The sequence below is a fragment of the Castor canadensis genome, chromosome 16 (assembly GCF_047511655.1).
Source record: "Castor canadensis chromosome 16, mCasCan1.hap1v2, whole genome shotgun sequence".
Classification (NCBI taxonomy): domain Eukaryota; kingdom Metazoa; phylum Chordata; class Mammalia; order Rodentia; family Castoridae; genus Castor; species Castor canadensis.
The window spans coordinates 77,453,705-77,472,262 of record NC_133401.1 but is presented as its reverse complement, the minus strand read 5'-3'; the positions used below and the strand labels follow the sequence as shown (position 1 = coordinate 77,472,262).

The 18,558-nt window shown below is 36.3% G+C and overlaps 1 protein-coding gene across 1 annotated transcript in view; it reads left to right on the top strand.

Moving 5' to 3' along the window:
• The window catches only part of Gabrb2 (gamma-aminobutyric acid type A receptor subunit beta2), a 218,121-nt gene that overhangs the window by 64,729 nt on the left and 134,834 nt on the right, over positions 1-18,558 (top strand). Inside the window, exon 4 of the mRNA XM_074057711.1 lies at positions 6,953-7,173. Within this exon, the coding sequence (XP_073913812.1) occupies positions 6,953-7,173 (221 nt within the window). The remainder of the gene's footprint in view (positions 1-6,952; positions 7,174-18,558) is intronic.

Sequence of the window (18,558 nt, the reverse complement as noted above, 5' to 3'; positions counted from 1 at the left end):
ATGATTCTGCAGAAAGTGAGTTGGTGCAATCTGTCTGTGTTCAGGAACGCTTGCATGTTTGTACAGCTTCAGATTTAAATTATAGAGAATGCTCAGAAAGCAACCTTCATAATAATTTATTTTATGTGTGCCCAAAGAGTTTTTCTTGCATTTTGGAGGGAGATGGAGGAGAACTAGAGCTATGTTGGAAAAGAAGTGGGTCAAAACCAAAACTGGCTGGGAGGTGGGCGCCCCAGAGGCAGCTGGCAAAGCACCAAGAACATGAGAGAAATTGCCAGTGAAGGCTATAGCCAAACCATGCCTTGGAAAAGTCACTTTTCTGTCTCAAATGTTATCACTTGAAAATGGAAATCATAAGAGTAATACTAATGATAATAATAGAAAATGTTGTAGCACAGTAAGTCTGACCCAGGTATTCCATTAATCATTTTCTTGAGTGAATGTATTTACTAACAGGAACTGCACTTTGCCTTGTTATAGAGAGCACGATGACTCAGGAAGATTGGGTATCATGCCATGCTCTCAGGTCTCTAATAAGTGGTAAATCTAGTATATCACTTCAATGTTATTATGATGATTACTAAAATATTGCATGTAAAAAGGATGAATCAAAGGACAATGTTAGATATCCAAACTGGGCACAGACTAACTACAAAACAAAACACTCCAAAGCAATTTGAGATGAATTTATAAGTTAAGCACAAATCCATAGGGAATAAATCATTTGTACAAGGTATATTTGTAGTATAGATTATCTCAAGGTGAGCCCAATCCACTGCTGGGCATATTACATATTTTAAGATAAAGGACATAGGTGCCCAATTATACTGTCTGTATTATTTTAGCCAGCCTTTGAACTAGTCCCATTATTACTGAGAAAGTAGCTCTGTAATAAAATGCAAAGTGAAAGAAGCAAGATGGTGGAAAAATTCATTGCCCAGATCATGTGCATCTTAGCTTCACAAACAAGATTGTAATTAGTCACTTCTGAACTTAGATTTCCCTTATGGGTGATCTCAGTTGCAGGTCCCATGTCCCAAATGTGTGTCTAACAATTAGTTAGGGCTGCTACTGTGCGCTTCTTCCAAAATGCTGCAATTGAACATCTGGTGTGATGGCTTCCGTTAAGGGGGAGCTGAGTTTTACTCCATTACATTCTACTTTAGGAGCATGAGGACGTGGAAATATTACCATGACCTATAATTGGATCAGCGATTTGTGGGCTCGGATGTGGAAGACAGAGTGTTTTAAGATCTAGGAATGTGGAAACATCTTTGTAAGACTACACACATGCTCTCAGTGTTCCCTTTGCTTTAAATAGGTGTTATGTCTGTCCTTCAGAAATCCTTATCCCTGCCCTAGGACTTTTGCTCTTGCAATTAGAGAAACCGAAAAATTGAGAGAACTCTACTAGCTCTTATGGTGTTTGAAAAATTGGGAGAGTGTAAAATGCCAATGAGGAGGAACAACAAATTCCCTGGGGATTTAGGAATAATGATTAATAAAGGGATTTAAGGAATCAGAACTTGAGAACTGCAGGAAACATGAGGAACGAGAATGGGCTTCCATGTGCCCTTGAACAAAAATCCACAAAGGGTCAACTGACTAAGCTAAGATGCTGGATTATTTTATAAAAAGATGATGACATTGCTTCTGACAAAAAATGCAGATCAACCAAAAATAATTGAAAATTAGTTGATGACTCTGTACACAGAAGCCACTGCTAATAGTAAGATGTTTTATCCTATAGAGTTTTTCTCCATGTAATGCACATATTTCCAAAATGAGGTCACACCGTGCATATTGTTTTTGTGCCCCTTTTTAAAAATCTTATATGAGGGCAGGACATGGTGATTCATGCATGTAATCCTAGTTACTTGGGAGATGAAGGTAGGAGGATCATGGTCCAAGGCTAGCCTGGGCAAAAATCTAAGACCCTATCTGGAAAAAAAAGAAGCAAAACAGAGCAGGCGGCATGGTTCAAGTGATAGAGTGCTTGCCTAGCAAGCATGAGGCCTTGAGTTCAAGCCCCAGTACTGCCAAAAGATACAATAATAATAATATATGATAATTTTTATTAGGCAAGATTGGATGCATTCGGGACAGTATAGCTGTATAGACAATAATTTGCATTAATCATATATTAAGAATATCTGTGTCTACAGCCATACCACCCTGAATGAGCCCTATCTCATCTGATCTCGAAGGCTAGTCAGGTTCGGGCCTGGTTAGTACTTAAATGGGAGAACATCTATTCATGTTAGTAAACACTTTTTTCAATGTTATTTTTAATCCTGCATATGTTTAATTATGTAACTTATAACACGCTTTGTTTACTCAATTTCATACTGATGAAGATTTAGGACTTTAGTAAATTTCTGTCTCACTGAGAATAAGTATTTCTATTAATATTTAATTATTAAGTATTTTCTGATAAAGATAATTGTGCATTATCTTTCATTTATCCTTTCAAATCTTTTAATAGGTAGGTTTTAAATTTTTGTATTGCCACTCACTGACTTGGGGACCGAGTAGTGAGAAAATCTGAGCAAATTCCTTATGTTCAGAGGTTACTTTCCAATTGGGGCAATGAAGAATACACAAATAAACCCATAAATGGATATGGTCAGCTGAAGAAAATGGTAGCTGTTGTGAACATAATAAAAATTAGAGATAGGAAGGGGATTCTTAGGGCTAGGAGTAAAGGATGGTTTTTGTTGGGTTGTTTGCCATTTTCGAGAATTCTTCACATATTCGATGTATTCTGGAGAGAAGTTCTTGGTAATATACATGATTTGTAAATATTTTCTCCCAGTCTATGATTTGTATTCTACTCCCTTAATAGTGATTTCCATGGAGCATATACTTACAGGTTTGGTGATATCCAATTTATCTGTTTTTTTTAATTGATTGTCCTTTTGAGTTTGTATCTAAAATATTTTAGCCTTATACAAGGTCACAGAGGATATCTTCTGCTTTCTTCTCAAGGTTTTATAACTTTACACTCTTAACTTAAGTCCATGGCCTATTTGTAGTTACTTTTTTGTTATATCTGAAGTAGGGGTTCTTTTCTTTTTTCGTTTTCTTTCTTTTTTTTTTTTTTTGGTAGTACTGGGATTTGAACTCAGGATCATGTCGTTGTTAGGCAGGTGCTCTATCACTTGGGCCATAACTCTAGTCCATTTTTACTCTAGGCTATTTTTCAGATAGAGTCTTGCTTTTTGCTCAGCTTGGCCTGGGACTGCAATCTTCCCCCCACATACGTGCAGCACTAAACCCACCATGTTTGCTGAGTCTCTTGCTAACTTTTTGCCCAGACTGGCCTTGAACCACAATTCTCCTGATCTCCACCTCCCAAATAGCTGGATTATAGGAAGTAGACATCATTCCTGGCCCGAGTCAAGTTTGTTTGTTTGTTTCTTTATCTATCTATCTATCATCTATCTGCCTATCATCTGTCTATCTATCATCTATCTGCCTATCATCCATCTATCACCCATCTATGTGCATTTGGATGTATCCGTTGACAGACCATTTGTTGAAAGCATTATGCATTTTCCAATCCCCTGCTTTTGTACTTCTGTTGGAAATCAGGTGAACACAATGTTATGGGGGGGTTATGTTTGGATTCTTCTGTTTTTTTAACCGTGTTTCCATCAACACTACCACACTGTCTTACTCAATGCTCACAGGAAATCTTGAAATCAGACTGTCTGAATGCTCAGTATTGTTCTTTCCTTTTACAGTTATTTTGACTATTCTCCTTTCTTTGTTTTCCAAATGCACTTTGGAAACACCTTGTTAATATGTACAAAAAAACTCCTAGATAGGATTTTTATTGGAATTTATTTTTATCAGTAGGCCAAATTAGGGAGAATTGACATCTTAGCAATATTTACCCTTTGAATCTAAGAATATGGAATATATCTCCATTTATTTATGTATATATTCCTTTGTGTGTGTGTGTGTGTGTGTATGTCTGTGTACATGAATTACATGACTTTAAGGAGTTAAAAAAAGGGCAAACAAATAGAAAAGAAATAAAAATCTCACCTTGTGGTCTTTCTTCATATTTTGATTCCATCTCTAATCCATCTGCTGTCTTTTACTTGGCATTGTCCTCAGGTGATTGCTTTTATGTTCTGGTTAGGATTTTCAGTTACAATTAGTGGGAGAAATAACCTATGGTGAGCTCACTCCAACTTGTTCAATATTGAAAATCAATTAGCTTTCATTTTGATTATGAAAATCCTCCTTTCATGGTGTTGACATGGATTAGGAAATATCCAGAAGTGATTTATTTGAGGGTTTGCTGCTTAAATAATCAACATGAGACACTTTCCCAGTGTTAAATTGTGAAAGATACACTTCCAATATGAAAGTTCAAAGGATTAATCTCAGGTGGCTAGAGGGATAGAGGAGAGGGTAGGAAATAAGGCCACTCTTTCTTTTTACATCTAATAACACTCAGATCCAAGAGCCTCTTCCTTTTTTGACTGTATCCTGATGTGTTATTTAAAAATAAACAAAATGGAAATTGATATGACAGTTTCCAGAAGCACCAGGGTCAATCTGGGAATATTTCTTAGCAGGCAGTGCCTTACTGACAACAGGAGTTAGCATGTAACACAGGACCTCACAGTATTACCTTTTTTAGGCCAAAAGAGAATATAATTTCATGTGTCCAAACACATCTCAGATGATTGATAAACTCCAACTGTTTCCACACAGTATTATCTATCCTAAATCTCAATTGGAGTTTATTATGAAGAAAGTGTAAATAGCTTCAACTTCTAATAGAGATGAATAATAAATTTTTTCATTTTAGCTCCAAGAAATATGAATCATTAAATTTATTACCTTAATCATATTATTAACTGCATAGCATATTTCTTATGTTATATCTTTTGGTTATTTGTAACATAAAGCAAGGCAAAAAATATGTGTCCAGTTCTTATTCTGTTTTGTAGTTATGTATTTTGTTTTTATTGTAAGTCAAAATACTCTTCTACAGACCCTCAGACTAATTCTTTACTAGAGCAGAATGTTGCAGTATAATCCAGAGCACTGTCAAAAGTAACCCATTGAAGTGGATTCCACCCAGTTATTTGATATGCCTTTAGAATATTAATTTATCTTTTATTAGACTTCAAGTGTGATTGTAAATTTTAAAGACCCTACACTAACTTCTGAATGAGGTCAATATATGTAGGTTTGCAAAATAAGGGATATATTTAAGCATTTTTATGAGTGGTTATACTTTTCTTGTAAAAACTAGTCTATGTTTATAACACATAATATCTTACAAGTCATGTTTTTAAATGACATAACTAAATTAGGATGTACAATTCTCAACCAATGTTGAGAAAACTCAGGACTTCATGGAGATTAAAATGTGTATCTTCTATACAAAGCTACCCGATTCTGAGTAGAAATCTCACAGGCACAGATTGTGGAAACTTCATTCATTCACTGTGCCATTGTCATTGTGCTAGCTTCTCATGTCACACAGAAATTAACAGAAATGAGAAATTATTCTCATTTCTTTTATTTTTTTGAGTCCTCACTTAGGGCATTATGAATTGATTATAAAATAGAATTGTAATTATCTTTTTTCAAATGAATATTTGGTCCTTCACTTAGTCACTCAAATGAAAATAGGACAGCAATTAGATTGTAGCCATAGGCTTCTAATGAATGAAGTATGTCTTGATATATATGTAAATGCTTTATTTATGAGACATAGGTTTTTGTAGTTTATAAGTTGCCCCATATTTACTTAATCAAACTGAAGCAAAAATAAGTGCCATAAATGTTCAGCCTAGAAACAGGGTTAGTAAATAATGGAGTTGAGACTGCAAGGCCAGTGAGCCTTCCCCTATAGCGACTCCCTGTTTGTAAAGAGCTAAGAGCCCAGCCTGCTGGTTCATGATCCTGGAATTAAAATTCTTACGATACATTATTGAGTTTTTTATCAGATTAATTGGGAAGTCACCTAAGTCTTGGTGGAAATGTCCCCTCTGCTGGGAAACCCACTTTGATTACACTCTTCCAATAAATTAACCACTTTTATAGCCCATTATTTTAAATTTTCATCTCTATCAAAGTGTAAATGTCACAAGGCTACTGCTCTTGACTGCTCCCTTACTACTCTCCACGCTCCCTTACTACTCTCCACGCTCCCTCGAAGAGCATGTCTTTGTTCTTTGGACATGCCAAGCCCACGGTCACCCTCCTCAGGGCATTTGTGACCATCTTGTGCTTGGGATGTTCTCTACAGAGCCACCTTTTGGGCTCCTTATCTGCTCTCAGCACATTGTTGACTCCTTAGAGAGCCATTTCCCCACCATTCCAGATAAATATTGTTTGGCCTGATTTCTTGACTTCATGGAATGTAGCATTGTTTGACATAATTCTGCTTATTTATCTGTGCATTGTTTAGAAATTCCCTGAGTGTACACATTTGATGTGTTTTGTTTATCACTTTTATCCCAGTTCCTCAACAGTGCCTGTCATATACTGAGTACAAATTAAGCATTTGTTGAATGAATGAATGTATGAGATCTTAGATTGGATGTACTGGTTCTTTTACAGAAAGAAACAAGTATGTAGCTATTTTTATTGTACCATGTTTTACCTAAATAATCCTGTGTGTTCTACATTGGGAAACAAGAATTGGTTATTAGTTGTTTATTCCTTGACATTTTTCTTCCTGGGAAATATATACTTCATGTGGACATATTCTGTTCTTATCCATGTTTGTTCTACCTACCATGGTGCATGAACTGACATGTACTCAGAAAGAATGAATGTAATAAATTAATATGCCCCTACATGGAAATAGTGTATGTTCATAGTATATGGCCTTATACATAGGTGCAAAGCTGAGGTGCCTGTCTATCCCACAAGTCCATGATGTTACAAATAACCATTTTTCTTCTCACATCTACAGGATTATACTTTGACAATGTACTTTCAGCAAGCCTGGAGAGATAAGAGGCTGTCCTATAACGTAATACCTTTAAACCTGACTTTGGACAACAGAGTGGCAGACCAGCTCTGGGTGCCAGATACCTACTTCCTGAACGATAAGAAGTCATTTGTGCATGGAGTGACTGTCAAAAACCGCATGATCCGTCTGCATCCAGATGGCACAGTCCTTTATGGCCTCAGGTCAGTAGTGTCGCTTTTAAAATTTAACTTTTCCCAAACAAAATTGCTTTTTATTAGAGGTGAATATTGTGCTGTTTTCCTTACTCCCATAATTCTAGTGAAAAAGAGTTAAACCGCCTACCCAGTAGCTATCTGAGAGCTTAGAGCAGCGGGTTTACAAAGGGACTGAGCTCCAGCTAAGACTGAGGTTTTTCTGAATTATCTTCCAATATCAGCTGGTGATCCTAAAGCTGCTTTCTTTAAGAATAGAGATAAACAATATAAAAAAAAAAACTGAGATGCAGTGTCTCTTTAAAATGGAAAGAAAGTATGAATGCCAAATGATTGTTTGAACATGGCAGATGCTCTGTTTTATAAATTGCTCCTGAGCTGCCTGAACTGGGTCATGGTTCTGTGGCAACAGGAAGGCTTATGGTGCCCTTTCACCCTCCAAGGAGCAATCTGACTTGCAAATAAATAAAGTAGTTACCTCATGTTTATTAATGGTGAATTTACACTCTTAAATTTATCTTCCTTGCAAAAAATAATTGTGATGCTGTGCTATTCGGGTGAGGATAATTTATATAAAATTTATCTTTAATTTATCTTTTTCTTTAAAGTTTAATTTATATTGAAAGCAAAGGTTTTCTGGAAGAAAAGATATATAACTTACTGTGAAAATATTACAATGTCAAGGATTTCTCTACATTATAGAGGAAGAAATTCTTAATTTGAACATTTGTACGTAAGTTACTTATGATAATAGTGATGATAACAATAGTGTTATTAGTTGATTGAACACTTGTTAGGGGTCACATTTTGAACTAAGTACTTTCCATGAATTATTATATGGTACCCCCAACTCTTTGCCATCTGCAGTTTTATTATCTTTGGTTTTAGTTACTTAGGCCAGTTATGGTCTGAAAATGCTAAATGGAATGTTTCAGAAATAAAATATAATTTTAAAATTGTGTACCATTCTGAGTAGCATGATGAAATCTTACTTGCTATCTTGCTCCGTGTCACCCGGAACATAAATCATCTCTTTGTCCAGTGTGTCCATGCTGTATATGCTATGCAACCATTACTCACTTTGTAGCCGTCTTGGTTATCAGATCAACTGTCATGATATTGCAGTGTTTATATTCCAGTAACCTTTATTCATCTTAATAATGGGCCATGAAATGCAAGAGTACTCATGCTGGGAAGTCAGGCGTGTCAGAGAGAAGCTATCAAGTTTTTACTTTAAGTGAAAAGGTAAATTTTCTTGACAACAAAGATTAAAAACAGTCACATACTGAGGTTGCTAACATCTGTTGTAAGAAAGAATCTTTTGCCCATGAAATTGTGCAAAAAAAAAAAGAAATTCTTGCTAGTTTGGCTGTCACACCTCAAACTGGAAATGTTCCAGCCACAGTATGTGATAAATACTTAGTTAAAATAGAAAAGGCACTGACATTGTGGATGGAGGACATGAGCAGAAAACGTGTTCCAACTGAGAGCAGTGTACTGTGCTATAAAGCATTGAGTCTACAAGACAACTCTGGCAAAGGATCCCCCAAAATGAGAGGCACCAAACCAAGCACTGCAAGTAAGAGATCCAGGAATTGATGTGAACTGAAAAAATATAAAAATGACAGGAGAGACCATGTCTGCTGGTGAAGAAGTTACTGTCCTATTTCTGGCAAAGTTGAAGTTGACTAAGGAGAAATGATACCTTCTAAAGCAAGTCCTCAATTGCAGTGAAGTCAATCTCTTCTGGAAGAAGATGCCCAGATGAACCTTCATTCAATACAAAGGAGACACCAGAATGTAAAATATGGAAGGACAGAATAAATATGGTACCACTGGCAACATTTCAGGGCATTTGATAAAGTCAGGTATAGTATACAGAGTGAATAATCCACATGTTCTCAAATATCTGCCATGTTCTAGCTACAAAATCAGAAAGATTTGGTGGCAGACATCTTGGTTATGGAATGGTTTTACTAATGCTTCATCTCAGAATTGAAAAAATACTAAAAAGAGGAAGGATTGGAATTTAAAGTCCTGTTAATAATGTATAATGCACCTGGATATCATGAATACATTTGCTATATAAGTGAAAATGTCCAGGTTGTATTTTTGCTTCCAAATACAACCTTGTTGCCTCGACTTCTTGGCCAGAGAATTAGCAATGTCACATATAATTGTCTGGTATTTTACTGCACTTAATCAACAGTAGATGCAAACCTTAATTTGGACATAATCCAGTAATGGAAACAACTTATGGCTGAGAAATAACTTTTATGAAAGCTACCACTGATGAATTAAAACCAGAAACTGTAAATGCTTTCTGGAATAACTTATGGAATAAAGCCATAAATTGTTACAATGTCTTCCCTGGGACTGATGATGGAGAAGTTAGGAAAATCATTTACAGGGTAAGGAAAGTGCATGTACCAAAATAAGGATATATTCAACATATTGAAGGCCACCATCAATAAATGTTAACAAATGAGAAGTTAGATGAGTATGTTGGTAAACTGCAGAGGTAGAGGGAGATGAAGAAGAAAAAAAAAAAACTGAAGCAAAACCAGCAGTGTAGACATTACCAAAAATTTCCTTCAGGGTTTCTGATTACACACATATTAAAGGCCACAATTATGGAACATGACCACCAGGCAGAATATAGCATTAAACTTACCTGATGACCATTGAAAAATTACAACTTCTGCAACAGCATTTTGATGAGTTGCAAAGAAAAAGACAATGACTTCTCATTACAATGTTCTTCTAAAAATTTTCAGCAAAAAGTGTCTATTATCAAGGACCACCAACCACTGCTATTGCTCCCTCCTGATATACAGCCATCCACCTTGCCATGGCTCAGTGATTCAGGATAATCTGCGGCAGATCGTTCTCTTTCTGCTGTGTCATCAGAAGACCAGTAGTACCCTAACCCTATGTCACAATGCCTATGTCATGATATCATGGCATGTCATCATGTAGGCTTTGTACCATCTTATAGCATCATCATCAAAAGAAAGATGATTATTGTGTAATAAGATATTTTGAGGAGAGAGACCATGTTCACATGACCTTAATTACAGTACATTTTTAATAATTGTTCTATTTTTAGTTATTGCTGTTAATCTCTTACTGTACCTTAGTTATAATTAAAACTTAATCATAGGTATGTATAGGAAAAACTGTGTGTGTGTATGTGTGTGTGTGTGTGTGTGTGTGTGTGTGTGTGCATGCACGCATACATATTATCTATGCTTTCCAGCATCTACCAGAGATCTTGGAACATATCCCTCAGTGGGTAATAGGGAATTCTATTATAGTTAATTCTTACCACAGCCTTCTACATTAGGAGTTCTTTTTATCTTTATTTTCAAATGAATAAAGAGAGATTGGTACAAATCACCACTGAAAACAAAGAAAGCAATCTTTGGAGATGGGATTTAAAACCTGTTCTGTTTCAGCGCCTGAGCCCCAGGCTGCTGCACAGAGATGATTCTATTCCCCAATTTTTCATATGTTTTATCTCATTTTCATTGTCTGCTATATTCAGTACTTTTGACTGGTACATTATCTTAGACTTTTAGATACATCTTTCTCTCTTTACTATCGCTATAGAGAAATAGGCATTTGGCTTTCAAGATAGGGAAGGAAAAGAGAGGATTCTGTTTGTATATAGGTCTTTGAGACAAGGTTAAGCATCATTACTGCTCACATGTAGGAATCAGAGTAAAGAGAGAGTAAGCTGAACAATGACTGAAAAGATTCCACTCAAGTGATTGACTTTGCACATGCTAATGGAAAGACCCAATCATAGTATTAATAAATGCTTTGTGCTACATTCATTACTTGGAACCAGCTATAAAACATGTAGAATCACAAGTATCTTGATAAGAGAGTGACCATGAGAGAGTGGGCAGTGGAGAAAAGGTGGGGTGAATAAAGAAGGAATATGGAGAGAGAAATAATATTCAGCAGTGAATGGCAAGGGAGCAGACCGGCAAATGATAAGCACTAGTTAAACAGTGTACCCAGTGCCGAGTGCACTTTGCATAGCAAATCATTACATCCACAGAGTAATCATGCAGAAATCACCCTGAGCCATTCCTGCCTCCCTAGAATGATACTCACCTTTAAGGCAGAAGACATGTCATATTCTTTTCATGTATCCAGCACTGACAAAAACTCATCAGAGACAGCAACTCCATAAAGGCTGAGAATGAACTCATGAATACATATACACAAGTTTAGTGGACAGGAAAATCAACAATTAGAATGTCTTTAGGAGTAAGAGAGGAAGGGAAGAACTAATATTGGTGGTATTACATTATTGTTGTTAATCATACAAAGAAAAATGACCACTCATTTTTATCATTTAATAATACAAATGATACTCATTTGTATCATTAAGGCTAATAGAACACCATTTCTGTGCCTTGAACGCTTGATGGTAGAAAATCTCCATTTGCTCATCCCTACTTCCAACAAAGGCTGCTGAGAAAATAATCAAGTTCGTTTCTTTTTGACATTTCTTTAATTTTTTTTACATTTTTATTATATTATTGTTATACTGGGGGTACACTGGGACATTTACAAAAGTTCTTACAATATTTCATAGTTGACTTCACTCCCTCCATCATTCTCCTTTACCCCCCTCCCTCTTTCCTGGAATAGTTTCAGCAGGTCTCATTTTTCTATTTTTATACATAAACCCATAATATTTCCACTATATTCACCCTCCTACACCCTTTCCTTATGTCCTCCCCCACTCCTAACCTCTAGATAGGACCTGATTTACCTCTTCCTACTCTCCATTTTTGAAAAGGAGACATTTGTGTTTGTTTAAGATAGCTATACAGCAAGTTTCATTATGACAATTCCATGTATCTATGTATTATAACTTGAATTGTTTCATCCCCTCTATTTTTCTCCTTTCTACCTTAGTCCCCTTCTTATGATGATTTTAACAGGTTTAAACATTCTATGTTCATTCCTTCTTACAAAGCACATCAACCATATTCACCTTCTTACCTTTCTTTTACCCTCCCTCTCCTGATAAACAGGTTCTTGAACATAACTGACATGTATAAAATTAACCCTTTTACTCAGAGCAGGCTCAAAGTTGCAATTGTTCTCTCACTTGTATTGTTACTTGAGTTGGTGAAATTGACAGGAAGGTTTAAGTATCTCATGACAATTTTTATAGATAAGTAGTAGAACAATTTGTTTCTTAGCTAGAAATTCAATGCAGACTTTCTCAACTCTAGGACACTTATTTGTGATAAATAAGTAAAGGAGTGAAATTGATATAACCCTTGACAGAATTGATTCTGAAATTCTTGTCTCCTCCTACTATTTATACACTCCCAGTCCTGGTATTTCCTATTGTTGACAAAGTAGTAGGAAATTTACCTTGTGTTAATACCCAGTAGTGGCTGTATTGAAGCATCACTTAAAATAGTAATAATATTAGTTAATATCAATAGCTAGTATCCATTGAAAGATTTTTCTTTAGATACACAGATACACACTTTATTCTTTTTTTTTTTCCTTTTTTTGTTGTGCTGGTTGAGGGTACACTGTGGCATTTACAAAGGTTCTTACAATGTATCAAATACATCATACTTGAATTCACCCCTTCCACCATTCTCCTTTATCCCTCCTGGCCCAATTCCTGGAACAGTTTCATTTTTGCATTAACATGCATGTGTACACAGTAATTGCACTGTATTCACCCTCCTACCCCCTTTCCCCAATACCTCCACCTGCCAGAGGTGCCAGCCCCCTCCTTCCCCTGCTTGGGCAGGACCTGTTTCGCCTTCCTGTTCTCCAATTTTGTAGAAGAAAGAATATAAAAACTAAAAGGAAAAACATGACATTTTTGCTTATTTGAGATAAAGATAGCTACACAGGGATATTCCTTGTGATATTTCCATTCATATATGTATTACAACACCAATTGGTTTATCTCCTCTAATCCTCTTCACTCCATCCTAGTCCCATTCCAATGATGGACCCAGTCAATTTAAGATTTCTGTATTCATTTCTATACAGACACATAGACCACATTCAAGTTCTTAGTTTCCTTCCCTTGCCTCATCCCTCCCATGCATGGCCTCCCCTAATATTGCTGCATTTGTTTTAGGTCTGTATTCCACCTATGAGAGAGAACATGCAGCTTTTGAGTTTCTGAGCCTGGCTAGCATAACTTAAGATGATGTTCCCCAGTTCCATCCACTTACCTGTGAATGACAAAATTTCATTCTTCTTTGTGGCTGAATAAAATTCCATTGTGTATATATACACCACATTGGCTGTTTCCATAGCTTAGCTATTGTGAGTAGCGCTGTAGTAAACATGGGTGTGCTGGTGCCTTTCTTGTAAATTGACTCTCATTCCTTCAGGTATATCCCTAAGAGTGGTATTGTTGGATCTTGTGGCAGGTCAGACTTTATTCTTGAGAGCTTGTTTGGAGATCCTAGCAGAGAAGTGCAGCTACTCATATACCCTTGACCTAATAATGGTCTTCCTCTATCAGGGATGATCATCTTCATGGACTGAGCATGCAGCTTCGGGAGGGACACACATGGAACAGTGAGGGAAAAAGGAGACACCTGCCTAGCCAGACAGCCAGATCAGCCAGATCAACCCTGGCGATTGACAGATGTCACAGCCAGATCACCCTCATATACCAGACTTTATTCTTGATTTATAAAAAAAAAAAAAAAAACCCTAAAGAACAACAGGTGAGAGTCTTCTGTGGAAGGTGCCTCTTCAGGTCCTGGGGTTCACAACACTTCTGGTTTACTACAGATAACTTTTACTGTGCAGATTCCTAGGGCATGGGCAACACCACTGTAAAGAATGTGGGAGGGGCAAAGTTTATCAGTCTGAATGAGGCACATTGAAAGATCTGGATGTAGGAACCTGAGAGGGAAATTTTAAGTATCAAGATAATAATCAAGTAATTGGGTAGAAGGTGGCCTTTGAGCTGAGTGTCATGCAAGTTCAAGGCAAAATCTAAGGGCATATAATCCTCTCCCTTTGAGACCTGTGAAAGCTGGCAGGGAAGGAGGAGAGAAACAGTCATTCACAAGATTTGAGTCAGTTTTTCCGTACCTATGAAAATCTTCAATGAAATGTTCAGGCATTCAAATATAATAAAGATAGAGAAAGAAGAATGGCAAAATATTAATGCTTATTGAATTTAATGGTGGATATATAGGTATTCACTGTGTCATTATTTAAATTTATCTATATTTGAAAATGTTTATCATAAAATTTAGAAAGAAAAACGGTGCTATTATCTAGCAAATGTGAATCAAGACTTAAGAAGTTTGTAGCCATGGAATATTTCTGATCTCTCAGAGGCAGAGAATCATCTTTATATACATCTTCTTTGAGTAGTTGTACCTGAAGATGGGATCCTCTCATCTCAAAGATGTATGACTCAGTGGGTAGCATCACTTATCACCAGAAAGCTAGACTAAGCCATGATCCAGAGAGGTGTGGTCAAAGCTCTTCAGGAAATACCTTGATAACTTCCTTGTGAAATTTTCCATGTTCAAGAGCCTGGGGCTCATACCTGTAATGCTAGCTACTCAGGAGGCAGAGATTGGGAGAATTGAGGTTTGAAGCCTGCCCCAGGCAAATAATTCTCAAGATTCTATCTCACAAATACCCAACACAAAGGTGGGCTGGCACTCAAGTGGTAGAATGCCTGCATAGCAAGTGTGAGGCCCTGAGCTCAAACCCCAATACCACCACCAAAAAAGAAAAGAGGAAACCCATTGTTTCCAATTGTACACTGCCACAACTCCGAGTCTATCCATGGTGATAGATTGGTTGGCAAGAGTGTTGAGCGTAGCATATGAGATGCTTAGCAGCAAGCTTGTATTAAGTTTCCATGTCCTTGGGGAGTTTAGAAGATGGAGACCAAGATTTAGAAATATTAAAAATATTTTAGATCCTACTGTTATAGCTTTCAGCTAACAGTTGCATCTGGATTGGACCTGTTTCTCCATTTCCAAAAACACGGGGCTACATGTACGTAGTTCATTGTTCTTCAGTTTGGTAATCATTTCAGAACCTCAAGGAACAGAGTTCCAGTGCCATGCAGACCTAACTAGGGAATGCAACCAATTTCTCTAGAAAGGTTAATGACAGTGAAACAGGTTTTAATTTGAAATTTTGTCAGTTCTTGTTGAAACCTCATCATACTCTCGAGGAGCAAATTAAGTTGCATAAATTTTGTTGTAATTCAATCATCTCTGAAAGAATGATTGATAATGTTTAAAAAAATGTATAATAGGGGGCTGGAGGTGTGGCTCAAGTGGTAGAACTCCTGCCTAGCAAGCACAAGGCCCTGAGTTCAAACCCCAGTACACAAACACACACACGCACACACAAATGTATAATCAAAAATTAGACTACAAAATGAAATTGTATATTTGGAATAGCATAGCAAGAAGTAGGTAGTAAGTGTCCAATAACAATAATGTTGATATTAATAAATAAGTGGATACATAGCTAGTTAGGATATTATAGAATTTTACCTATTATGCTTCCATTGTTCTGTGAAGTAAGACATTAAGTCAGAGTGGGAGTGAGCAAGTGGATTGAAGAGAATGGGAAAAATTTAGGCCATGCATGTCTAGAATGAGGACAGAAATCACTAAAGAAAACTCAAAGGGCCAGCACATAGTGCTGGGGACACAGACATAGGCAGGGTGAAGCCAGTTATCCCCAGCCATGGGCGTTGGTAGCTTAAGATCAGCAGTAAAGAATAATGTTTAGCCTGAGTCCCAGGTGGCCATGGCAGTCTCTAAAAGCTGCCTCATAGCCCCAAGTTCAGTGCTGTATTTATAGCAGTCAGTCAGTAATTTTCATTTAAGAATGCAAGTGTTGCCTGCTTCCTCTTACAAAGCCATTCCTTTGCTTTTCATCATGTCTTATCACTCCTTTCCTTTCAACTTTGCTTAAAAAGCTACAGAATAAGTTATGAATAATGCTTTTTACTGTCTTAAAATTGCAGCAAGTGGCTGAAAAATAATGAAATCCTCAAATCACTTTCTGTCTCCATTCTGGTCGCTATAACAAAAATACTACCATCTAGGTGGATTATAAACTATGGAAATTCATTTCTCATAGTTCTGGAGACTGGAATATCCATGATGAGGCCACCAGTAAACTCTGCGTCTGTTTAGGACCTGTTCCTAGTTCATAGAACACTTGTGTTCTTGCCTGGTGAAAGTAGAAAGCAGCTCTCTAGAGACTCTTTGTAAAGGGCATTAATACCATTTATTGGGACTCTGACCTCATGAGCCAATCACCCCCTAAAAGGTCTCACCCTCTCACATTATCACATTGGTGTAGTCATGAATTTGAAGGAAACAAACACTGAGACATACCACTCACCTTCACTTTTGGCTATCGTTGTTACTTTAATTATTCCATCTTGATAATAAGTTCAAATCCTGTTGGTATTTCACTATGCCATTTAGAGATTTCTATCAAGAGATGTGGCCAGATGTGAGGGAAGAATATTTTTTTGGGAAGAAACCTAGCTGTACATGTGGCAGTAAAAGGTTTTACATTGGACTGAGCAAAAGAATTTCTCACAATTTATAAAGCAAATGTTTCAAACAGGTAGAACAGTATTCTATTGTCAAATAACATTGACTCAATCGGATCATTTCAGAACAAGGAAAATGACATGGAAAATGTAGAATTTCTATCCACGAACCCAGCAGAACCATGAGAAGATAGAAATCAAACTTAATCTGGTATTGACAAGCCCAGCATAAAGAATCTTACATAGATGTAATTCAAATGATTATTTACTTTAAATATCGAACATATTAGATTTCAAAAACTAACACATCTAGTTTGAAAATTAGTGATTCTTCTAATATTCATTTAAATGTTTTCTATGTGTTTATTCTTGCTCCCCAAAGTCCATAAACATGAGGTTTTGCTAATGTGTGGCATGTATCCTGTTAGAATTTCTGTGTCATTATGCATGCAGTATTATTTACCAGTGCTCTAGCATCAAATCGATTTCCTCAAAAAAATCCTCTGATTCATTAAGAAAATAGGAATAATGGCTTTATGTTTTGTTATACCAAAGAGCAATCAACCTGAATTATTAATTGATAATATCTTTTTGTGAAGTAACAGTGGAAATTTTTGGAACTTAGAATCTAAATCAAAATTAGGCAGGCTATTGTTTGTGTCAATTCAATAACATTACATTATAAGCACATTAAAAACTGTTCAACAAACAGCTGAATGTGTCAAACTGTGAAATGCTATAGGTTCTTAGTGAAGATTTAGGAAACATAGCTAAGAAAATTATATTATCCCTAATCCTGCCACCTGTAGATAACCATTACCTGTGCCTTGCTCTATACTCATACACTTATTTTTCTTTTAAAAATGTATATATGTATTTTAAAAAGATTAACATTATACTACTTTGTGATCTGATTTTTTAACAAAGAATGTGTGATAACCATAGTTGCTATGTCAGTAAAATCTTTCTCACATTCATTTTCTAACCTTTCTAAGACTTGTTTAGGAGGTACTTCTAATCCAACATAGGATATGTTTTACTATTTTTGATGAAAGGTGAAAATGGGATTGTTGCTATAAAATGAAGGAGTATTACTTAAAATTAACTTAAATTTTTATGAGAGACAGGCAGATTATTTGTAGCATAATTTATAATTTTATGGTTGTGGTATTGTAATTTGTAGTCTCCTTGGTTAAAGAAATGGATCAGGAGATGTACTGCTGCTGATTTCATTAGGACAGTTTCTTACTTTCAATAGCAGCTGACCCATCTAAATATAGCTGTTTGTCTTTGTGTATGTTGTGTGGGGGGGTCCTTGACTTTACATGTCTATACACTTCCCATAAGATCAGAAACTTGTTACTTCTAATTAAAGGTTCACATTCTTAAAGAAAAATTCAGCAGGAAGCAGAAGGCAATTCAGCCACCTCCTGCTATGTATGTTCTGTCATTGGGAAAATGGCAAAGGATAATGTTAGCCTGTGATGAATCTAGATAGGCAGTGTTTTATTAATTCTGTCCTCTTTCTCTTCTCAGCAAGTTTCACTGCAGGACAACCGAGTAGCCATCTCACACAGAAATGTAGTCTATTAAACATGGATTTCCTAATTGGTTTAATTCATTTCCATACAGATATCAACTGCATGTATTTTGTCAGGCAGAACAAAAGAGATTTTATTAACAGTATCAGTCCTGGTCAATGTTTGAATCTATTCTCTAGACTTTCCCAGTATTCAAATCAGAAAAGAAAAATTACTTTTCCCCTCTCCTGCCTATGTGTGAAAAGTGCATACAATGAAATTTTTTGCAATGGATCCTTTTCAGAG